Source organism: Trichomycterus rosablanca, chromosome 17, assembly GCF_030014385.1.
Source record: "Trichomycterus rosablanca isolate fTriRos1 chromosome 17, fTriRos1.hap1, whole genome shotgun sequence".
NCBI classification, from domain to species: Eukaryota; Metazoa; Chordata; class Actinopteri; order Siluriformes; family Trichomycteridae; genus Trichomycterus; species Trichomycterus rosablanca.
The window spans coordinates 20,021,998-20,046,989 of record NC_086004.1 but is presented as its reverse complement, the minus strand read 5'-3'; the positions used below and the strand labels follow the sequence as shown (position 1 = coordinate 20,046,989).

Below are 24,992 nucleotides of genomic sequence, written 5' to 3'. Positions count from 1 at the left end.
TTTTAGCAGCTCACTTTATAGTTCTACAATTACTGACTGTAGTCCATCTGTTTCTCTACATACCTTTTTAGCCTCTTTTCACCCTGTTCTTCAATGGTCGGGACCCCCCACAGGACCACCACAGAGCAGGTATTATTTAGGTGGTGGGTCATTCTCAGCACTGCAGTGACACTGACATGGTGGTGGTGTGTTAGTGTGTTGTGCTGGAGGTTTTAAATACCGTGTCCACTCACTGTCCACTCTATTAGACACTCCTACCTAGTTGGTCCACCTTGTAGATGTAAAGTCAGAGACGATCGCTCATCTATCGCTGCTGTTTGATTTGGTCATGTTCTAGACCTTCATCAGTGGTCACAGGACGCTGCCCATGGGGCACTGTTGGCTGGATATTTTTGGCTGGTGGACTATTCTCAGTCCAGCAGTTTAGCATTGCTGTGTCTTATCCACTCATACCAGCAAAACACACACTAACACACTCTCTGAACGAGCCAGCACCTAAATAATACCTACTCTGTGGTGGTCCTGGGAGAGTCCTGACCATTGAAGAACAGGGTGAAAGGGGGCTAACAAAGCATGCAGAGAAACATGACTGCAAAGTGCTCCTATATGGTAAGTGGAGCTGATAAAATGGACAGTGAGTGTAAACAAGGAGGCGGTTTTAATGTTATGGCTGATCAGTGTATGTGGGGTGGAGTAATAGGCAAAATGTATTGCAATACGTGAACAGAAAAACTGAAACTGGTCCAACAAAATGTTTTATCTTCCAGTCAGCAACTTTACACAGAAATCCAAGGACACTTGCTATCTCCAATCCTGTTAAAGCTCCATTATATAATATTGAAGCTTCAATACCTTTCATTTTCAATATATTGTGATATTGATACCCTTTTTACGCATTAGAAATCTAGAACCTGAGCCGTATAAAAGTCGGTTTGCACAATGTCCTACGATAACAAGTGAGAGATGTCTACCTACAGTGCTACGCCTACGGTCCGATCGGCTGGAGTCTACATGTAGCTACGACTCCCATTCCTGCCAGCTCAGATCCAACTACCTCATTACAGGCCTTTTCAGTGCCCTTCTGTCTAGCGGTTCTTTCCGCCAACACACTTGAACATGCTCTTGGTGTATTGCACGACCTCTAACAGTAGCCCGACACCCTCATTTAAAAATCTGCCATTCATTTTAACCGTTCTCATTCTAGCCTCTTTATGATAATATTCGCTAATAATTGGAACCTTGGTTCATGGTCCGTGGCTTGTGGTACACTCCTCACTCCAGACCTGTCAAAAAAATGTGATATTACACAACAGAAAAACATGGTTTATTCTTGTCCAAGTACTCAGGGACGTCAAGGGCCACCAGCTGTCCTTCCATCCTGAGAAAAAAGAAAAGGGAAGACGGCTTTCTCCTCCTATCATTTTTTTCTGCTGCAGATTGACAAACACTGGCTCCCACACAATCACACATTCTGGTCACATTGACCTGCTACTTTTTTAGATTTTGCACATCGTTTTACACCGCAAACCGCTAAGCCAAGCTATAAGCATGCTTTTTCCATGAGCGTCTGACCAACTCTGCCTCCTTTTCTGCTGTATTTGCTGTACTGTACTGTACTGTACTGTATGATATATTTATGGCCTTTTTTACCACAAGGGACCTGCAGCTAATAAGGCTAGCTTAATACTGTTGTCCTAGTCGTTGGAGAATTGTTTTATAATGAAAGAATAATTGAATTGTGTTTCAGTATAATTGCTGAGGGAACTATGCTATTGAATGCACATCACACCAAATAAGTAATGAATCTGTCGGATGCGTTTAGCATATCTGTACTGGACGTTTTATTTGGAACCAGTGTTATAGCAGGTAAATGTACGCATAGACGGCTGAAACTGACGTGTCTTAGGTGTTGGGCCACTCTAAGCTGCCAGACAAGCTTCAATGAGCCTTGGCATAAAATTTACAAGTCTGTGAAACTCTACTGGAGAAACAAAACACCCTTGCTGTGAACACTTTGATTAATAATCTCTTGTAGAGACATAATGACAGCACGTCATGTATGCCACATTTTTACTGATTCATAATGCGGGACTGTTGTTGTCCTGAAATATACTTTTTCTTTGAGGTTAACCGTGCCTGTTCAGCATTTGTATACATAGCACAGTACACGGCGAGATGTTAATTGATTAATTTTATTTAATTCATGCATTACACCTGTCTGATAGTATTTCGACCATGTCTCTCCACTCTCAGGTTTTTCCTTTTTACATTTCTGACATTTAGCAGACAGCTTGTTATCTAAAAAAACGTAGTTGTGAAAAATTGAGGGTTAAGGACCTTTCTCAGGTGCCCAACAGTGGCAACTTGGCAGTGGTGGGGCTTGAACCAACAATTATGATCACCAGCCAAATACCTTAACCACTGAGCAACCAGTGGCCAACGATCTTATTTACCATCTTAATTTATTAAAGCTGCTGTAATCGATGTGCTCTATTTAGCTTGGGTGTTTCAGGTCGTCCACTTTTTTTTTTTTTTTTTCAAGTGAGCCACATTTTATCCATGATTTTTTACATGACCCAGGCAACACAAGCAATGCATCTTACTTTCCTCTGTGGTTTACACAATATAACATAAAGCCTCCACAAAGGAGCATTCATGTACAATTTTAATTAATTATATTATTTTACTCTGCGACCCATTTTTTTTGGCTTTGAAAAACCCTGGTCCACTAGACCCAATTGCGGCTTTGAATTGTATTTACAATTACATTTCTTTCTTCTTGGCATTTGTCTCCTTTGGCCTTGGTATCATGGTGAGCAACACGATCCGGAAATTGTTGATGTTTACGTTTACATTTTCAGCGTTTAGCAGACGCTTATATCCAAAGCAATTTACAGTGAACTCCTCGGTTTGAAACTCGGCGTTGCCACAGGTCGGCTGGGCGTCCATCTAGCGGGCACAATTGGCAGTGCCTGCAGCAGACATGGTTCTGTTAGGGTGGGATGAGCATCCCATAGTCCATATGGGTGGGGTCTTCAAAGCTGTGTAAGAACCCTGATTTGCAGATAGAGAGGTGCCTGTGCAAAGTGCATAAGTGAAAAAAGGTTCCACTATTGCGTGAGCAATTGAGGATCCCCCAGCATTCCTCGGCTGCTCCCGTTAGGGATTATTGATTTGGCACAGTTTTTACGCCGGATGCCCTTCCTGACACAACCCTCCCTATTTATCTGGGCTTGGGACCGGCACTACAATGCACTGGTTTATGCATCCTAGTGGCTAGGTACCTATAGGACAATTCAGTGTCTCCAATTCGCCTGGCTGCATGTTTTTGGACTGTGGGAGGAAACCGAAGCACCCGGAGGAAACCCACGCAGACACGGGGAGAACATGCAAACTCCGCACAGAAAGGATCCGGACCGTTTCACCTGGGGATCGAACACAGGACCTTTTTGCTGTGAGACGACAGTGCTACCAACTTAGCCACCGTGCCGCCGGAGAAAATGCACAAATAAAAAAAGAAGAAAGGGCCCAACAGTGACAACCTGGGGCTTGAATTGGCAACCTTCTGATTACTGGACCAGTACCTTAACCACTAGGCTACAGCTGTTTATGCATGTAGTCAGACCTCTACACACATACAACATAGCCAAAAATGTGTAACCCTTTGTTACTAGAAAATTCAGCTACTTCAGACTTCAGCCATACTAGCTTTATAAACTCTGGTTGAGTCAGCTGGTCAGTTCTTGACCTGCTAGAGTTACCTGACTGGCACAGATGCAAACTGTAAATTGCCAAAGCACACAAAAGGCATTTGTCAATGGAAGCAGCTTCTTGGATTGACTTTTCTATGGCCGAACAGCCACACACAAGCCTAAGCTTACCATGTGCAATGCCAAGCGTCAAAGGAAGTGATGTAATGCACACATTGGGCTATGCATTTCGGTGGATCTTCTATAAGCTATAGAAATCTAGCATCATTAACAAATTAATTTAAAATAAAAAACAAAGCCTCAGATCATCTCTTAAGCCTTCCCAGCGCTAGAAATCAGCCATTATTTCTGAGTATTGATTACAGCAGCTTTGAATCCAGTTTGTTTTGTAAATGTACACACGTTTTACTTATGGCTATTCCAAACAGCAATTACCTCTTGAAAACAGGGTACTATTAATACTGTAAAGTACTCCATACTGGTTTTTTTTTTTTTTTTACATTAAAAACCTTTATTTCATTTACCTATTGTGGACATGCGGCTCAAATACAAGGTTTACAAAGATTGTTGTGATATGATATGATTATTGGTTCTCTTTCTTTAATAGTGCTTGTTAAACTGCTGGAGTGAAATGAAATGTGCATTCTACTATTTTAATTCCATTTCCTGCTGTCAGGGCTGAAAACATGTTTATAAAAGAACTGTATTTTCTAAAAAAAAAAGTGACTCAATCACTATGCAAACGTTCGTGTTTAACAGCTATACTCAATGTTTCTGTTATTAGTATGCAGGTGATGTTAAAGGAACTGGACTTAACCGTGCAGACCACACAACTCGGGCAATTATATGGCTGTTGACAGGCGAGGGATCCCACACCGGCAATCGTGTTTTTACTTGTTTATTATTTATGCCATGTTTATTTAAAGCAACAGGTTTTATGGAATTAATCCTCAAATTAAAAAGCATGTATGTAAATGAATATTACTATGCTTTACATAGTTCAAAACGATGATCCTCAGTCTGCCACCTTGGCATGTAAAGCGTGGCCTGGACTTCTACCGGACACCTATAATTAATACGCATAAAAACACTGAGCACCTACACGAGTGGCAGAGGAATGCACAGAGCATAGCGTAACCTAGTGTTAGTGCAGGTGGCCAAAAAAGCTAATTACTGACATTTCTACACACACTGTCCATTTTATCAGCTTCACTTACCATATAGAAGCACTTTATAATTCTGCAATTACTGACTGTAGTCTATCTGTTTCTCTATATACCTTTTTAGCCTGCTTTCACCCTGTTCTTCAATGGTCAGGACCCCCACAGGACCACCACAGAGCAGGTATTATTTAGGTGGTGGATGATTCTCAGCACTGCAGTGACACTGACATGGTGGTGGTGTGTTAGTGTGTGTTGTGCTGGTATAAGTGGATAAGACACAGCAGTGCTGCTGGAGTTTTTAAATACCGTGTCCACTCACTGTCCACTCTATTAGACACTCCTACCCAGTTGGTCCACCTTGTAGATGTAAAGTCAGAGACGATCGCTCTGAGACACTTGCTGCTGTTTGAGTTGGTCATCTTTTAGACCTTCATCAGTGGTCACAGGACGCTGCCCAAGGGGCACTGCTGGCTGGATATTTTTGGTTGGTGGACTATTCTCAGTCTAGCAGTGACAGTGAGGTGTTTAAAAACTCCATCAGCATTGCATACCAGCACAACACACACTAACACACCACCACCATGTCAGTATCACTGCAGTGCTGAGAATGATCCACCACCCAAATAATACCTGCTCTGTAGTGGTCCTGGGAGAGTCCTGACCATTGAACAACAGCACGAAAGGGGGCTAACAAAGCATGCAGAGAAACAGATGGACTACAGTCAGTAATTGTAGAACTACAAAGTGCTTCTATATGGTAAGTGGAGCTGATAAGATGGACAGTGAGTGTAGAAACAAGGAGGTGGTTTTAATGTTATGGCTGATCGGTGTACATACACAGACGTACAGTACAATGAAATTCTTTCTTTGCATCCCAGCTTGTTCGGAAGCCGTGGTCAGAGCGCAGGGTCAGCCGTTGTACGTTCCCCCCCAGAGCAGAGAGGGTTAAAGACCTTGCTCAAAGGCCCAACAGTGGCTGAATGGCAGAGCTGGGATTCGAACTTTCAAACTTTTAGTTGATACTGATAGCTCTACCCACTAGGCTAGCACTCGAACCACCAACCTTTCGGTTAACAGCCGAATACGCTAACCGGTTGCGCCACAAAGGCGGGATGGCCCAGTAGATTGAGGTTTCCTTCAGGACTGGTATTCACCATTTATATCTACAGATTCCTCTGTTTTAAGCATTTCTGGCACAGAAAGGGCCCCAAATTTGTATTTCTCTTGTTGTGTGATCTTTTTAAGCACCAGATGATCATTTTAATGCTAGTGGTATGCATTATGTTGATGTATGGATACAAAAAGGCATTCTGTCAGTACTTACCTAATTCTTGCATGTCGTATGCTATAAGTCCTTGATGTTTTATGACTTTCTCTTGTGTTATGGTATGCTTGCTTAGTTGTATAAATAGGGACCTAACGACAAATTGCCTTTTTGGTTAGTCCATAAGTATTTTCCATTGATCGTGTTTACACATCTACAAAAGCCAAAACAAGTGGAGAACAGTGTACTAATCATGTAACATCCAAATGCTCCATGAAGAAAGCCATTCTGTTTGTGGATTAACAGACCTAAAGGTCATGAAATGATGAAACCAGGAATAGAATGTGAAATAAAGAAATGACCTGACTGCAAAGCGAGGTTTTCCCTGTCTTGCTGATTTAGTGGAGACTGTGCCAGACCCTCACAAAGCTCGCTTCTCACAAAGCCTTCTATTCTTCTTCCTAGTCAGAGCAGAAAACTTTATTTAGAGCGTCCACACAGTGCAGACTTGTCCTGAACCAAACACAAAGATGTGAGTGGGAAAGATCTAAGAATGCACATTTATTTATTCTGTCATTAGAAGGTGCTTTTGGTGCCACCCTGCTCTCAAGCTCTTGGGCAATGTGACCTCTTAAAACATGCTACTGGGCTCATTTGAATTGCAGAAATTAAAAAGAGAGTCATTTTTGGTGTACACACATGATTATTAGGAAGTTACCATGAAAATGACAGGAGACACCTTATCCAGATAGTCTCCAGAAGTTGAAATCAACTTGACAGGACTTTGTTTTACAACCCCGAATCGGAAAAGGTTGGGACAGTATGGAAAATGCAAATAAAATAAAAACGCAGTGTTCCTTACATTTACTTTGACTTTTATTTGATTGCAGACAGTTTGAACCGAAGATATTTCATGTTTTGTCTGCTCATTCATTTCATTTGTTAATATACCTCCATTCCTGCATTTCAGGCCTGCAACACATTCCAAAAAAAGCTGGGACGGGGCAATTTAGGGCTAGTAATGAGGTGAAAAACTAAATAATGATGTGACTCCAAGCAGATTGTGTCAACATACGATTGTAAGAGGGTACGGGTACTGGACTGGCCTGGCTGCAGTCCTGACCTGTCCCCAATAGAAAGTGTGGAGAATTTTGAAACAAAAAATGTGACAACGACCCCGTACTGTTGCACATCTTAAGACGTGTTTGCAGGAAGAATGAGACAAAATAAAAGCTGAAACACTAAATCGCTTGGTCTCCTCAGTGCCAAAACGTTTTTTAAGTGTGGTGAAAAGGAATGGCAACATTACAAAGTGGTAAATGCTTTACTGGCCCAACTTTTTTTGGAATGTGTTGCAGGCCTGAAATGCAGGAATGGATGTTTATTAATGAATGGAATGAAGTTGACCAGATAAAACATGAAATATCTCAGGTTCATCCTGTCTGCAATGAAATAAAAGTCAAAGTAAATATTAGAAACTCTTTTTTTATTATGATTTGGGGTTGTATTATCATGTTACCATGATTTCTTATTTATAACAGTGCAATTCAAAAGATATTATATTTCGTCCCCAGAACTCATGTTGCCACCCTCTCACAACTGCTGCGCCACCGAGCCGCCCATCTCGAACAAATGGAAATGGAAAAACAAACGAACAAAAAAAGATCCAAGCCAGTTTGGTAATATTATATATATTATATTGTGTTTACTTAACAAACATGATAAATGTAATATTTCCAAGAAGTTAGCTGTAACAATAAAAATACAATATCTTTGTGTCCGTACATAGAATTAAGACAGCAAAAACAAAACAAGAAAACTGCCCTAAGTAGTTCACAGAGAGGTACAAATATACAGTACAAATCTATTTTATTTCAAAAAAAGGGTAAAAACAAAAACGCAACAAAATATAGTTATTAATGCTTTGTAAAGTTCAGGTAGGTGTAGGGTAGTCTAAGGGAGCACTTTGGGTTGACGACTCTAAGGCTTCTGATAAGAATTAATACATATTGGTACGGCCGTACATTAATAAAATTCACTATACAAAGTCCATACAACCTGGATTATACTTGAGGATTGAATATTAGGTACATGTCATTGCATATATTTTGCAGATCATTTATGCATTGAAGAAAGATGCGGTTGATTTTTAAGCTGGTCATGTCACATAAAATCAGAATCACTTGGTGCCAAAAGGTACAACGTCGAATTTGAAAATTCAGAATTATGTCCAATGATTCAACTTAAAACGTATAATATCTATTCCATCCGTATTTTTTACCCACTCGGCCCACCCGACAACATGTAATTAGTTTTACATAAAACCAATATCACAATGTAGATCATAAAAATGCTTAAAGTCACAAAATCAAGTACCAGCGCTAACAACAGAAATTCACTGACTGAGGATTTGACTGTTTATTTATGAAATTGATCAGTTAGGAATGCTGTCCAAAGCCTAATGAGCTGCACCTGATGCATCAATCGCCACAGTACATCTGCAGATGAGAGGTAAGCCTGTCACAATTATTACATTTCTACCAAATGCATTTATAAATTTTATTATTTATTGTATTTGAGGTAAATACAATAAATCCTATGGTTCAACAGTCCTGGCAAACACTGATTCTTTATGGATCTTTAAGAATTTTAGGATTGTTTACTTTTATTTATTATTATTTATATTAGGATTTTAACGTCATGTTTTACACACTTTGGTTACATTCATGACAGAAACGGTAGTTACTCGTTACCCAGGATTCAGCAGTTCACAAGTTGTCTTACAAAGTCATGGACAATTTAGTATCTCCAATTCTCCTCACTTGCATGTCTTTGGACTGTGGGAGGAAACCGGAGCTCCCGGTGGAAACTCACGCAGACACGGGGAGAACATGCAAACTCCACACAGAAAGGACCCGGACCGCCCCACCTGGGTGATCGAACCCAGGTCCTCGTTGCTGTGAGGCGACAGTGCTACCCACCGAGCCACCGTGTCGCCCTTAAGATCATTTAATCAATCAAATTTGAGCAATTTGTTAGTTTTAACCCAATGAGGGCGTTTCAGAAATGCTGGCATGCCTATAGCACAACACAACGACAAGATGTCCAGCTCTGATCTGTTCTTTAAGTGTGGGTTTTACAGGCATGTTCCATTTGACTAGACTGAGCTGATTCAACAATTTGATTTTATATGTTCTCCAGATATTTTGACATCATTTGTACCAATTGCAATTGCACACTGCTCAGGTGGCGCAAACGGTAAAGAACGCTAGCCCACGCCGCTCAGGCGGTGCAGCGGTAAAAACACACGCTAGCACACCAGAGCTGGGATCTCGAATACATCGTATCGAATCTCAGCTCTGCCATCCGGCTGGGCTGAGCGGCCACATTAACAATGATTGGCCTGTTGTTCATATAGGGGTGGGGTATTAAGCCGGATAGGGACTCCTCGTAACTGATGCACAACGACATCTGCTGGCCGATTGATTGCACCTGCACAGAGGCGGGGAAAAAGTGCGTTGATCAGGGTGTGTCTCTCCGTACACAAGGCTGATTCGCATATATGCACTCGCCTTGTGCGGGTGAAAAAAATGCATACGGCTGCTGCCCACGTGTCGGAGGGGGCGTGGGTTAGCTTCGTTCTCTTTAAATCAGAGCGGGGTTGGCATTAGTGGAGTGACGCAATCGAAGAAGATGCTAGCCCACTACCTGGCACAGTGGAGAGCGGGATGGATTATTAGGTTAACTTGTCAGTGGGCTCTTAGTGCCAGTCCCAAGCCCGGGTGAAAACAGGAGGGTTGCGTCTGGAAGAAAATACTGGCCAATGCACATTTAACCCACTATAATCGGATTCATTAAATTATATGATAACTTGAGTAGCATAAAGTCAACCGAGACAAAAAAATAGTATTCACAATGTTTATAATTGTGACGGGCCTAATAAAAGGCCCTCTTGTGCCTTGAACCGTTTCTGCCAAACAAATCTCATGATTCAGACCTAAACCTAGCCTTAAACCCAACCTTCTAAGATTTCTGGGGCATTTACACCTGGCTTTCCTTTTACTTTCCTTTGGATTAAGCCAAAATGAATAACAAAAAAAGTACACTTCATTTAAGCTCACACTGCATTTTATATAGATATACAAAGCAAGCCCGTCGAATAGACCCTCCAAGAATTTTACACACATTCATCACCAATCAATAAACAAATGAAATTCCATATAACTGTATATTATTCACAGGGAACAGTGGGTGGTGACCTGTAAATGGGTACTGATTTTACAATAAAACAGAAATATTCAACCCCCTCATCTTAAAAGATATGAAATCTCAGTAAACACTTAAGTTTAAATAATAATAAAAAAAAAAAACTCTCTTGAAAAGTGTTCGTGTCAATTATTATTTAACTCCTCAGCCTCAATACCTGGTGGAACATTCTTTTGCCTTGATGACCTCTAATTGTTTCACTAAGCGCTAACAAGTTACTGACACCTCTTTTTGGAATCGTTGAGGTTTGATGGCATTCATGCAGCAACTGCTTTCTTTAAATCCCACCAAAGATTTTAATGGCATTCAGATCTGGAGATTGATAAGGTCACTGCAGGATATTTTAGGACCGAATCCTTAACCAAGCTTTGGTTGACTTGAAAGAGTGCTTGGGATAGTTGTTTTGCTGGAAAATCCAATTATCACCAAGAATGAATTAGGTCAAAGAAGGTACAACATTCCTTCTTAAAATACCTTGGCATTTTTTGTGAATCCATGATGCCAGTCACATGGTCTTGACAATGAGAATAGTATTTTTCTAGTCATAAACTAGAAGGTTTTAGGATTAGCAATATTACGTAGGGGTTGAATAATTGTGACATGGCAGTATTAATGAACTCTAAAATACTGCTACTTTAAACTACATCATTATTCCTTTTTCTAATTTAATTGCTATATTATTTAACTTAAAAAAAAACCCTAATTGGCGCCCGCTAGCAACACCAGCACGAAGATTGTGAACTCCTTAGTTCGAAACTCGGCGTTACCACCGGTCGGCTGGGCGCCATCTAGCAGGCAGAATTGGCAGCGCCTGTAGGGAGGGATGACCAGATTATGTGGGTGGGGTCTTCAGACGCTGTGTAAAACCCTGATTGATGAATAGAAACACCTGTGCAGAGTGCATTGGTGGAAAAGGGTTCCGTTAAGGGCTGCGCGCGGGTCGGAGGAGGCGTGAGCAGCAGTATACCCTCGGGGCTCCCCAGCAGAGGAAGACAAATTGACTATTTCTTCTGAGCTTTTTTGATTCTGCTTTAAAGTTATAAAATATAAATGGAGGGGGTGAATATTTCTGACTGTACCTGTAGCTCAAACCAAACTGAGTGACAATTGAGACTCAGCCATGAGTGATTGGTCCGAGGACTGAGCAAGTCACCCATAAGCATCTTTCTTTCAACAACGTATCTTAAGGCGTTACTGACAAGCTTGATTATATAAAAATGTACTTTTATCTACACACATATACACAAGTGTTGATTGTTTTAACATGTTTCGCATATAATTCAATATTAGACATAAGGTTACTATGTAACCACCATATGGGGTTGAATAAGTGCAAGACATCTTTTCATTAATTAAATTAAGAAATATTAGCCTAGTGGATGATTAGTAATGGCCAGAGTATAAATGAGAATTATCTATAGGGGGTGCTGTGCAATGCATGCATGCAAAATCTGAGGTACAAATGCACTCAGTCAAGGCCCCGCTCATGGGGCCTGTTCAATCGAGTGTGCCCGTTGTGATTACGTGATCATAGCGAGGTGGCTAACAGTATGAGCGATACAAGGACCAGAAGACACTCACGCAGAAAGGAGGAAGGCGAGGACAGAATTAGGGCAGAGTAATCCCACACAGACATTGGAAAGGCACAAACATAGCATTGATTCTTCAGTTACAGTGCACAGGATTGAAGTCAATATTTAAAAAAAAAGTCTTCTTCCAGCAGGGACTGGTAAGGCAGTGCGTTTGAGAAGACAAGAACAGTGAGGACAGAATAAAACAATCTGACGTACAATAATAGCGCAACACAAACAAACAACTTCAAGTTTACTGACCATGTGAAGTACTGTACTAATGCGACACAATTAGGATCACATGATCACATGGAGATCGAAAAAAAACTGAAAATTGTGAAGTGGCACATTGATAAATAACGGCATCAGTTAAAAACATTGTACGTAATAGGGATGTCCCGATGCAACACTGAGAAGCTGTTGGTTGGAACGTACCATTGAATTGTACTTTTTAAATCCATTACAACTTGCTTGTTGAGACACAACTCAATTACTGTAAGGATGTCAGTATCAGATCAGTCACAGCCAACAGGGGGGTACAAAAATCAGATATTAAAGATTAAAAGTCTGATTAGCCTTAGTTTCAAGGTATTTGAATACCACAATCCTGTTTAAATGATGGACGTAGTTTCCTTTTCCTTGAATCTCTGTGCATGGTCTAAGAGTGCTGTATTAAAAGCCAATAAGGCACAAAAGATCCTAACCAGAATACAGATACTGGTTAGAACAAAACATTACAGATTTCTGTTAATCGTGTTAAGCACTGTAAAATACTTCAGTGATTCATGTGTGTCTTCTGTGTTTAAGTTGTATTTACATATGTAAAAAAGAAATAAGGGAATCACACTGGTACCAAGAATCATTAAATATTACTGGTATTGGTACTAACCACCAAACTTCTGGTATCTTTAAGCCAACATCGGGACATCCCTAGTCTATAATACAAAACACATTTTATTACATGTTGAGTAAATGAGGACACTGCTATGAGGGTTAGCATTTACTGCATAGCACATGCTGAGATTGTTTTCAGGTATTCTCTGTGTAAGTATATTGCTTGTTACAGAACTATTAACTGATATAAAAAACAGGTTTATCTTGGTAGAATGACCAAACATTACATTGCAGACCAGATCTTAACTGTCTGCAAAAAACGATTTACAAAAACCGCTGTCTGTCTAGGCCAGCTGTAACAGACTGGCAATGAAAACTTTATCTCCATGTCTGCTGCTAACAAGAAAAAGACTGAGGCAGTGGTAGGAGATAAAGTAGACCTGATAGGGGAGAGCCTGAAGTTCAAATACGAGACCAAGGGTGGGGCTACCGAAACACTAAATGTGTCACTCCCACAGCACACAGCTGAACTATTTGAAACAAAAGACCACTCATAATACATAAATGTATACTATAAAAGTTTAAGCCTGTCCAAAACAATGATGAGCAAAAGATTATTGTCACTAAACTATGCAAACCAAAAAGTCATGGGTTTGCTATGCCATTTAAATGCCATCAATCTGACCACTATCTACTAATCTACCACTTATGCCAAGTTCACACTACACGACTTTCCAAGTCGTCAGGTCGCTGTACAGGTCACACTGCACGACTGGATCTCTTGTAATCGGGAGTCTTACACGACTATAACCAACTGGAATCGCAGGTGAGCTTCTCTGGTCTCCCAAACTACAATTTGTCACGTAAACAAATGTGAGAAGTAACGAGGGGTTTAATGATACTATGTCCAAAAATGCTCGTCAACAAGTAGCGAGCGATCAAAGTTTATGAGCTGATGTGCAGCGTAAAATCAAGGAGAAAAAATAAATGAATGAGTGGATTTGGTTTGGATTGTTCTATAGTGAGTTGGAGGGTAATACATATTTTTTGCAATGCAACGTTGGTGTTATGTTTTGTGGATGTTTCCCCTCGCACTGCATCTTGCGTTCTCATTGGCTGTTCGACATAGCACTCATTGCCAATTGGGCGACTCGGATCCAGATATTTCACATGCTAGATATATAACTTCAGCTTCGCCGAGCGAACACAGAGTTGCTCCAGAGCCGGCAAATCTAGAGCCAACCAGTCGGCGAGCAAAAATCGTATAGTGTGAACTAGGCATAACTCTATGTATGAATATTAGTTGTATGAATTAATGCTGCTGTAAAACAGTTGATCGGTAAGCTGTGACCAATTGGTCAGACATGAGCACTTAACACATAAAAAGTCTTTTGCAATTGGAAGATGGAAAAATGTAGCTCTGAGCATTGTTTAATGAAAGTATTTTATGAAAAGCATAATTAAAAGTAAATTCTTTTATATGCTTTATATAAAAGTATACTGTTTTAATGCTTTCCCATTCATTGATTTTTAGATTTAGGCATTAAATGGGCAAATTAAACATTCAAATCCTTGACAAATCTATTTTTTCTAGTACAAACAATATGAATTTTAGGCTCTTTTGGAATGGCATGTCATTAAAAGAATTTCGCATTAAAATTCCAGATCTAATTGCACTTCATTTTCATTTTGACTATTTTAACTTGTTCTCTAACTAAATCAGTGAATGTAAAATTAAACTGCAGCATATTTTCTTGGCTAATCTGTAAACAGTGTCAACCTTGCCTGTCAGTTTCTTACCAGTCGAAAATAAAGAAAACCCTTAAAAAAAAATACAAAGTATTCCCTTCATGAAAGCAAATAAAGATCTGAATCGATTTTAAAGGTCAGTGTACATCAACATGTGCAATCACCAGAGTTTTCAGGAATCACTTAGGATTAATATTGCCAAGGACAGAAAAAAACCTACACTGTACAAAAATCTCAACTCGAAAAGCTATAAAGAATAGAGGATAAAACCCTCTGTGTGGAATTAAAATTCAAACCTAACTAGAAGGTGTGCTTAGATAACCAGAACCTCTATTTTGGTGCGTGTCACCATTCTGATCCTCCTAACACGTAAATTGCTGTTTCAAAAGGAGTTGAACATGTATAAGAACTGTTAAAATATTGGTCAGGAATACATCACTCGAAAGGAATGAAGATAATAGCAGGGATTGTTCATCGGACAGACTGCAGCTGTAACGTCTGCAACATGAGCAGTTTAAACAGTCACAATAAAAGATTTGCAGATTTTGCTCTACTGAGATGTGAAATCTGAAGGAATGCGAGCGACTGTGGTGACTCCCCTTCACAAAAAAAACAACAAAAAAACAGATTTTCCTTAAAATTGGGCCAGTCGCCAGCAGCTGCAACTTGAACCCTGATAGGTCTTAGAGTGGAAAGTTGTGATGGCTTTGGTAAACGCCAAACACTCTCCAGAACATAGAAATAAAAAACCAAACAAACAGTCCAACAGTCAGATTGGGGGGAAAAAACAACATCTGGCTGTGAGTTACTAACAGAGACATTGATTTCTTGGGCGTTTCTTGGTTTGGTTTCTACTCACTGATGCTTAGAAATCACTGTATGACTGGAATGCTGATTTACAACTTAATACTAAACACAAAAGCCATCTCTCATCTTTAAACTGTCTCTAGATATCGATTGGTCGGTTTGGTTGCTTAAGGAGGAGACCATCGTTTTCAGCCTATGAACAACGCATTCTTGGCATAGCTGACTCTTACATATGGCAGGGACCATAAAGGGGCTAAAGTGTAGTGAAGTGAGATAAATGTGCCTCTTATAAAATCATTTAAAGAGATTTTAAAGTCAGTCGAAGCACAAGCTGTGTAAAGCAACATGGGAATTCATCAAGATTCAAAAAGAGGAAACGCCTGGTAGTCTTTTAAGTAGTCCAAAACCAAAATGTGGATTTGTATATATCTAAGTAGGAGATAACAACTGGCAGGATTATGAAAAATCCTATGGCAGAATCCCGCTCCCCCCTGCTACAACCATCCTTTAACGAACGTTTATTTAAAGAGTTGCAAATGGTCTTTGCCAACGTGATAACTGCCAAATAAAATGTTCTGTCTGAAAAACAGGTATAGGCTGTAAAGGCTTTGGTCAATGATTTACCAGCAAGAGCAGCCAATGCACATGGTCAGTCTCCCCATCACTTCTGACGGCAGTGAACTGGCACTAACTACACCAAGTGCTTTTGTTCCAAGCCTGCGATGACTAAAAGAAAAAAATATATGTGTAATCTACCAATGTGTGCAAAATCTCAAAACATTCTGAGGCTACATTCTCTCTCTTGCTTCTTCTGTCTCTTTTCCCCCCCACACATTTATCAATTCCCTCCCGCTACTGCATTTGCTGCTACTTCCCGGCATTGGAGCGCCCCTCAATGGACAGTTTTACCTCCTGAGGGATGAAGGAGGGACGAGAGGAACCCGGTGGGGTGACTAGGCCTCCCTCCTCTCTCTTGATGGGATATCTTTGGAAACCAGGGGTGGACCAACGCCTCTGCGAGGGATGGTGGCCCTCGCTGTGCAAATAATAACTGCTCTGGCTGCGTGTGTGCTCTGCCGAAGTCCTGTCAGGTCTGAGGAGAACGTCACCGTGTCCCAAACCACCTGCCCTTATGGACTCGTCCTTTTCGGTCCTCTCCCGCTGAATGCGCTCGGTCCTGAGGTGGCCCTGAGGCCGTGAGTTCTGGGGTGCTGGAGGCCCCATTGGTTGGGAGGGGACTCCTGATGTTGAGTTGGCTTTGGTGGAAGTCCTGCTGTGTGTGGTCTGCTGCTGCTGTGGCTGCTGGGATACCAAGGGTGGCTTTTGGTGGGGAGTAGATGGTTGCTGAAGGGTGACCGATACGCAAACGTCTCCCACTTGTAGGTGGTGGCAAGCGAGGCCGTAGAGCTGAGCGGTGTGCTCAGGACTGCAGGATGACCAGCCCTGGCCGAAAACAAAGAATGGATGCTCTGGTGGCACATCAATGCTGACTTTGCTCTGGCGCTCACCTACAGCGAAGCGGAGAGCCACCAGACCAGGCCTCTGTGAGCTAGCGCGGATGTCCACCACCATGCTTGAGTCAATCTTCAGCCCACTGCTCACCTCAGCACTCTTGACAAAATCCTGTGTCTGCAGGTCCTCCACACGCTTCAGCTCCCCTGTAGCCAACTGAATGATGGCACCCTTGGTAAAGTGAGATGGCGGGGAAGCAGCAGGCATGGTAGGCATCTCCAGAGCCACCAGACACTCAGGAACACCAGACGCATTAGAGACTTTGGGGTATTCTCCTGCAGCATCGTTATTGGGCTGCCCTGCGTAATGCTGCTGCTGATGCAAATGTTGCTGCTGATGGGGATGGGAGTCCAGAGGCATAAGAACCGGCTGACCATTAGGCAGAATCACTGTCTGACCAGCTTGTGCTGGGTGCTGTGAAGGAGGAGCTCGAATGTCCAGCTGACCGGTAGCGTGTGCAACATAAGCCGCCCTGCTGTCCCCTTGAACGTCTCTGCTACTCTGGGAACTCTGAGCCGAACCATGTGCTGCCTCTCTGCGACTTGTGAGTACCGGTGAGGCAAGTCGCCCCACCACCTGCTGGACCTGTATTTGAACAAGCGCTCGTTATTTTTCATGATCTATATCAAAGAAAATTCCAAAGTTGACATAATTTCCCGGTCATATTTTAAACCATTATTATGAAGTAGCAGTCTGATTGCTTAACCACCAATACACCAAAGCTACAGCTAATAAAAACAGGAAGTGGCCTAAAACTGGGTTCCTCAACTTTAATCCTGGAGGCCTACTAAATTTTCCCTGTCTAAACACACATGATTAGATAAGTTTAAGTACTATGCTGTATACCAGGGGGATGCGCTTTAGTTGTTTATTTGAAGCCAGGTAGCTCTAGTGGCCAAAAGTATGAACTACAGTACAGTAACAGAAATAATTTTTACTTCAGTGAGAAATTGGCATTATGGCATCATTTTCTGATTTTTAAATCTATAATTATTTTGTTATCGATTAAACACTAACATAGCAAACACAGCTGTACCATGGAACAGTAAGATTAATATATATACACTAATCAGCCATAACATTAAAACCACCTCCTTGTTTCTACACCCACTGTTCATTTTATCAGCTCCACTTACCATATAGAAGCACTCTGAAGTTCTACAATTAATGACTGTAGTCCATCTATTTGTCTACATACCTTTTTAACCTGCTTTCACTCTGTTCTTCAATGGTCAGGACCCCCACAGAGCAGGTATTATTTAGGTGGTGGACGATTCTCAGCACTGCAGTGACACTGACATGGTGGTGGTGTGTTAGTGTGTGTTGTGCTGGTATTAATAAATACCGTGTCCACTCACTGCCCACTCTGTTAGAAACTCCTACCTAGTTGATCCACCTTGTAGATGTAAAGTCAGAGACGATCGCTCATCTATTGCTGCTGTTTGAGTTGGTCATCTTTAGACCTTCATCAGTGGTTACAGGAAGCTGCCCACAAGGCGCTGTTGGCTGAATATTTTTGGTTGGTGGACTATTCTCAGTCCAGCAGTGACAGTGAGGTGTTTAAAAACTCCATCAGCTCTGCTGTGTCTGATCCACTCATACCAGCACAACACACACTAACACACCACCACCATGTATTTGTCACTGCAGTGCTGAGGATGATCCACCACTCAAATAATACCTACTCTGTAGTGGTCCTGTGAGAGTCCTGACCATTGAAGAACAGCATGAAAAAGGGCTAACAAAGCATGCAGAGAAACAGATGGACTACAGTCAGTAATTGTAGAACTACAAAGTGCTTCTATATAGTAAATGGAGCTGATAAAATGGACAGTGAGTGTAAAAAACAAGGAGGTGGTTTTAATGTTATGGCTGATCAGTGTATATATACTGCAAGTAAAACCAGCGTTCAGAATGTAGAATTGAGACTAATTGTGTAACGAACAGTTTATTACAGGTGCATTTTTACAGTTAGGATTTGTTTTATGTGTGAAACATGACTCATGCAGCTCGTGACTCATGCGAAACGTAACATTATTGTGGAAGCTTACTACACACTGCAACACGCTTACTCATACTGTGCTTTTTATTGTTTTAATTTGCACTTCACTGTCTAAACACATTGGTTGACCCCTAACCTAGCATATCCAGCATTATTATAGAAACAAATTGTAGTTCAGAGATAATTAGACGTGTTTAACAACCCGTGGTCCCGTGCAAATGCTCTGAGGGGCCCTTTTTTATGCATTTTCTCCCCATTTTCCTCCCGATTTTAGCGCACTCAATTAGTCTTCCGCTGCTGAGGGATACCCGATTGCATCCGAGGAGAGCACGTCGCTGTACACGCCTCTTCCGACACATGCACAGCCCTCCGCCAAACAGGGTCCTTACACAGAGTATGAAGATCCCACCCCACAACAAGTCCGCCCCCCACCCTGCAGATACGGTGGCCAATTAGTATCTGCTGAAGCACTGGACAGGCACTGCCAATTGTGCCCGCCGGATGTCGTCCAGCCGACCGGTGGCAACGCCGAGTTTCAAACCGAGGGTTTCAGAATCTCGGCGTTGGTGTGCTAGCGGAATATCCCACTGTGCCACCTGGGCACCCATAAAGGGCCCAATTAGATGTTTATGTTTAATATTGCAAACTATGAGAAACTATGAGAGCCAATTGTAACTAGAAGTCCTATTTTCCCTTGTTCCAGTTAAACCAGTCACATTTCTCTTTGTTCCATTAAACCTAGTAAGAAGTGCTGAATGCCAGACTACTAAATACTACTCAACTTTATCAATCTGTTTATGCATAATAAGATGAATGATGAAAAATTGCAACACAACTACCGGTGATGGTAATGATGAACCAATTAACCTACAAACATAAGAGAAGTTATTTGATAATGCTATTGGTTAAAAACGTTCTTTAAACGACATCAACATCAAACCTTCAGTCACTGTATGCAATCTTGGTGTTCTGTTTAATTCTCTTCAGTCTTTTAAACTATACATAAAATCTCTGTCCAGGTCTGCTTTCTTCCATCTTCGTAATATTGCTCGTATCCGCCCTCTATTGTCCTATAGGGCAGCTGAAACACTAGTCCATGCTTTTGTGACTTCTCAACTGGACTATTGCAACTCTCTGCTCTATGGGCTTCCCTCCAAGTCACTTTACCCTCTACAAATAATTTAAAATTCTGCTGCTTGGATTCTAACTCATACAAAGAAATCTGATCACATCACCCCTGTCCTTTAATAAGTGTATACAATATAAAATTTTGCTTCTCAGATTTAAGGCACTTCATGGTTTAGGTCGTGTTTATTTGTCCGACCTTCTCAAGTGCTACACTCCATCCCAGAAATTAAGGTCATCAGACGCTGGTGTCCTAGTAGTTCCCAGGTTCAGGCTGAGTACTATGGGCGGTCGATCTTTTAGTGTTGCTGCCCCTTCGCTCTGGAACTCTCTTCCTTCCTCTCTACGTTCCATTTCTTCTCTCTCTGAATTTAAAGCTCTCCTAAAGACTCACCTTTTTTTCTCAGCATTTTTTCACTTCATCTTCTGCTATTTCTGTTTGATTGTTACTTTTGTATGTAAAGCGACCTTGGGTTTTGTGAAAGGAGCTATTTAAGTGTAACTTATTATTAATTAAATCCAAGAGCTGACTTGAATTGATAGTGAAGCTACAAAACTCTAAGCAGAATAGTGCAGACGCGAGCCGCTCAGGTGGCGCAGCGGTAAAAAGACTCGCTGCAACCAGGGCTGGATTCTGAGTACGTGGTATCGAATCCAGCTCTGCTTCACCGGTTCGAAGCTGAGTGGATGTATGAGCAACGATTGGCCGGTTGCTCATATGGGGGGGTGGGACAAAGAACCAGAAGTGGGTCTCTCTCTGTCAGAATGCGATTACGTTCTCGGCCGGCTGATTAGAGGCACCTGCACAAGAGATGAGGAAGAGTGCCCTTAGGGTGTGTCTCTCCGCATGCAACGCTAGGTGGCGCCAAACTCATCAATGTGTGGGTGGCAAAGATGTGGCTGCTGCTCGTGTTTCGGAGGGGATATGGGTTAGCTTCGATCTCCTCTGTCAGGGCAGGGTTCGGCATAGACAGAGAGGAAGCACGATGCAAAACTGAACAATTGGATGCACTAAAGGGCTAGAAAAAGAAAAAAGAAAAAAAAGAATAGTGCAGACGCAGTGTTGTGTCATGTACGCGGAAGTTGTGCTGTTGTACTTAAGAGTGCAGTAGTTCTGCACCCAACAGAAAAACTTAATGCATGTACCATTTAAATAATGAACAACACACATTATGAATAGTAGTTTTTTCATTACTATTAAGTCAGGCTGCATGTGTGACTTTTTTTTATTTATTTATTTTTTATAAAAATGATGTGGATACTTTGCATCATGTTCAAGTTTAAAGGTAGAACTCCGCTTATTCTTGATTGTACATGAGACACGTGTCTTGTCAGGGGAAACATGTTTAGTTTGGCCTTGTAATAAACTTTTGCAACTGATTGTTTTTTAAAAGTACATTCAGAATGCTGGTTTTGCTCAGTGTTTGTTAATCTGCTGTTCTACCTTACTGCCATATTACACTGTTTTGTTATTTAATAGCATATAAAGATAAATAAAATAAAGAAAAATGAATGTTTTATTTTTTGATGGAAGGCTATAAATAACAAAAAATGAATAGTTTGATCAATGCAGTTAAATTAATTACCAACTGCTGACTCCTAGTTTGAAAGCAGACACAGATCTTCACACACAAGAGCTGAGACCGCTGATTTGAGACTCCACTATTACATCACACCAACTACATTATTACATAACTATATAAAACCAACTTTTATTCTAACAAGCAGAAAACATAACATTACACCACAGATATACCAAACAGAAAGGAAGGAAGTTCTTTACCTCAAGGTCCATGTCTGGGGTGCTGCGCTGACCGGGGGATGCTCTTCCTTCTTGTCTGGAGCTCTTCCTAGACTGATGCAGCTCTACTGCTTGCTGTGGTCGTGCATTTCTTGACACATAGACCACATCTTGCTGGGACTCTCTGCCTCCGTTTTCCCTATCCCCTCCGTTCACCTCTCTTTCCTGCTCCACTGAGCCACCGTGTGTTTCTCTATGAGGTAGCACAGCCCTGTCACTGCTGGAGGGGTGATAGAAGATGGGAACTCCCCTGGAATTGAGTTCTGCCATGGGCATCATACCTATAGCACCTAGCTGCTGCTGTGTGGGTGCCTGCTCAGGGGCAAGCACCAGTGGGACACCTCCTGGATCCGCAACTTTGGTGTAAGCATGGGCCGCCACCTGATGTTGTGGGGGAGATGAGACCAGACCTTCCTGAATAACTGATGGATATGGCACCAGGTGAGGTTGAGGGATGCCGGACTGAGCTGATATCAAGGAACTAGGCACAAATCCCGGTACTGCATAAGGAACAGCGGCTGCATAAGGTGGGCTAACAAACTGAAGGGAGGAGTGAGGGATTGGGGCATAGCTGAGAGAGGGGTATGGGATGCCAGTGTGCTGTAGGAGTGGTGAAGGAACCGTGTAGGCGGGAGAAATATGGCTGAGCACAGGATGGAGGCTAGTGGGAGAGTAGGTGACTGAAGGGAGAGCTACTTTGTAAAGCATGCTGTATTGATCCACAGGTATACCACCCATGCTTTCTGGCCCCTCTGTCCCATAATGCAAGCTAGGCTGAGCACGCACCCATTCCACGCTGCCCCCTCCACCCTGGGGTTCTCCACTGGTTCCAGAGCTTTGTGAAGTTGTGATTTCATCTCCCCCACCACCACCACCAACACCACTGCCTCCAGCATTACTGCTACTGCTGGTGGTAGTGGTGGTGACAGCATTGACCAGAAGGTCGCGCTTTTTAGGAGGGAGGCACTCTTGATTACGTTCATGGGCTGGCTTCATTGTGCTCCAGACTAGTTTTGGACTATGTTAATGAGCGATGGAAAAGACGACACCTGATATCCACAGACACGGCACCACTGGAATCAGCCCTGAGAACCTCTTGCTGACCTCTTCCATCACGTTACCTGGTAAAATAAGATTTTTATGACAGTCTTTAGCAAACTTCACATTTTAAGGACTTTAACTATAATTCCTCCGCCCATGTCAGCCATCCAAAATGCGTGAATCTGTGGTTTCTCATTTCTGTCCAACAGCCAGAACATTAGAGTGGCCTTTCAATCCAATAGTCATGTACACATACTGGTTTTACATTCTTGCTCTCTTCCTGTCTAGGAAAATATTCTGTGGTGCATCTAACATCTCGGTAATAAGAACCGAGTCAAAATGTTTCACAGTGCACCATACCTAAACAGGCACAAATTCTATAATGGCCATTTTTTGTCCAATTATGAATGCAGATAAACACTTTGAAAAGAAAAGTCTTTCATTCCTGTTGAGTCCTATTTATTTTTCCTCAAACACTCAAGGATCAACTGATGTTCCGTGTTTGGCAAGGATGTACTGTGCATGCAATCATAGATTACATTGTTAGTGTCATTGCAATGCTGAGAATGAATTGATTGATTAATGCAGCACGATGGCTCAGTGGGTAGCACTGTTACTTCACAGCAAGAAGGTCCTGGGTTTGATCACCAGGTGGGGCGGTCCGGGTCCTTTCTGTGTGGAGTTTGCATGTTCTCCCGGTATCTGCGTGGGTTTCCTCCGGGAGCTCCGGGTTTCCTCCCACAGTCCAAACACACGCTAGTGAGGTGAATTGGCGATATTAAATTGTCCGTGACTGTGTTTGACATTAAACTTGTGAAGTGTAACGAGTAACTACCGTTTCTGTCATGAATGTAACCAAAGTGTGTAAAACATGAAGTTAAAATCCTAATAAATAAATAGATTGATGCAGTAGTGAGGGTGACAAGTGTACAGAGCAACAGTAGGTAATTGTATACCCACAAAGTTTACTGATATGGTAGGTGTAGCTTATTCAGTAATTAATGAATGTAGATCACAAATAAGCAGTCATGCAGCAGCACCAAAATGCATGAAATTATACAACTATGCAACTTAATCATACTAACATTATTCGGAAATGAGCATACTTAATGCAATGATGATTGGTTAAAGCTTAGTCATTTCAAACTAGTTTTATAAACATGACAATGGGTTTTGTGACAATTTCAATGTGATGTGACCTGCACAAAGCCCTGAACTCAACCATACTAAATACAATTCTACGGATTTGGAAAATTAATTGACAAGCCAGGTTTTCTCATCCTTATAAATGGACACAGACAGTGTACAAAAACTCCCTTGTATAAAAACTTCCTAAAAGAGTGACTGGAGGGTTGTTTAGAACGTAATGTCTATATTTAAAACATGAAATGTTCACACAAGCCCATGGTCAGGCGTCTACATACTTTTGGTTATGTAGTGTACGTACACTAATTAGTTTAAATAATATTTAAAGACGTGTTATCGACCAAATAAAGTGTAGAAGATCATTGAACAAAATTTAAAAATCATGTTCTATCTCTAAAGTACAAATACTTGTCGAACACAGAATAATATAAGAAGACTTGAACATAATCAGTTCGCAAGACTACAAACTAAACACGAAGCGTCGGCTGTGTCCCAAACGCATACTAGAGTACTAATTAGAACGTAAACAACAGTAACGGCACCTTCAGTGATGTAGTCATCTGATGCCCTTTTTTTAGTCAGCAGTGTGGGCTTTGAGACACAGCCCTAGTCGTCGATAAACATTAAAAATCAACATATTGTCCAAAAACAACTGCTAGGTTTATATACACTTTATACAAACTACAATTATTATTTTAGTCAAAAAACACAACTTTTTACGATAAACACAGCACACAATAAAACATTAAAAATGCATATAACTGGACATTAACGGGGCATCGTAGCTAACTAGTTAGCTTGACCGAAATCTAGCCACCCGTTGCTAAGTGGCTAATCGCTTATTTAATGGTTAACATATTTTAAGGTAATTTATTAAACACAGACCTACCGCGATATGTCATTGTGCAGCCTATGGCTGGATTTAAGGCTTTTTTGAGAGTTGGTGTAGTAAATAAACAGTTAAATCAGGGCAGATGATCTGTGCCCATTTCAGAGGCCAG

The 24,992-nt window shown here is 41.5% G+C and overlaps 1 protein-coding gene across 8 annotated transcripts; it reads right to left on the bottom strand.

Moving 5' to 3' along the window:
* Window positions 1-745: 745 nt before the first annotated feature.
* Window positions 746-24,992, bottom strand: atxn1l (ataxin 1-like). 8 transcript variants are annotated; one of them, XR_010015119.1, is made up of 5 exons: window positions 21,787-22,867; window positions 16,274-17,461; window positions 6,500-6,615; window positions 6,198-6,289; window positions 746-1,378 (listed from the first exon to the last, which is right to left on the bottom strand). XR_010015119.1 is itself a non-coding variant. In XM_063012744.1 (3 exons), exons 1-3 carry the CDS (start codon window positions 22,798-22,800, stop codon window positions 6,559-6,561), a joined length of 2,259 nt encoding a protein of 752 aa, XP_062868814.1. In that variant the 5' UTR covers window positions 22,801-22,867; the 3' UTR covers window positions 6,386-6,558. The 8 variants fall into 8 exon arrangements, 4 of the variants coding, with proteins under 4 accessions (XP_062868814.1, XP_062868817.1, XP_062868816.1 ...); XR_010015117.1 differs by lacking the exon at window positions 6,198-6,289; XR_010015118.1 differs by lacking the exon at window positions 746-1,378 and having other exon boundaries at window positions 6,252-6,351.

Bases quoted from the DNA above. Each gene is read 5' to 3' on its own strand.
- atxn1l (XM_063012744.1), bottom strand. From the start codon at position 22,800: ATGAAGCCAGCCCATGAACGTAATCAAGAGTGCCTCCCTCCTAAAAAG. The intron at 17,462-21,786 runs GTAAAGAACTTC...GTTCAAATACAG, and splicing joins CCCCAGACATGGACCTTGAG to GTCCAGCAGGTGGTGGGGCG. The intron at 6,616-16,273 runs GTAAAACTGTCC...CTCTAAATAAAG, and splicing joins CCTCCTTCATCCCTCAGGAG to TTTTCTGCTCTGACTAGGAA.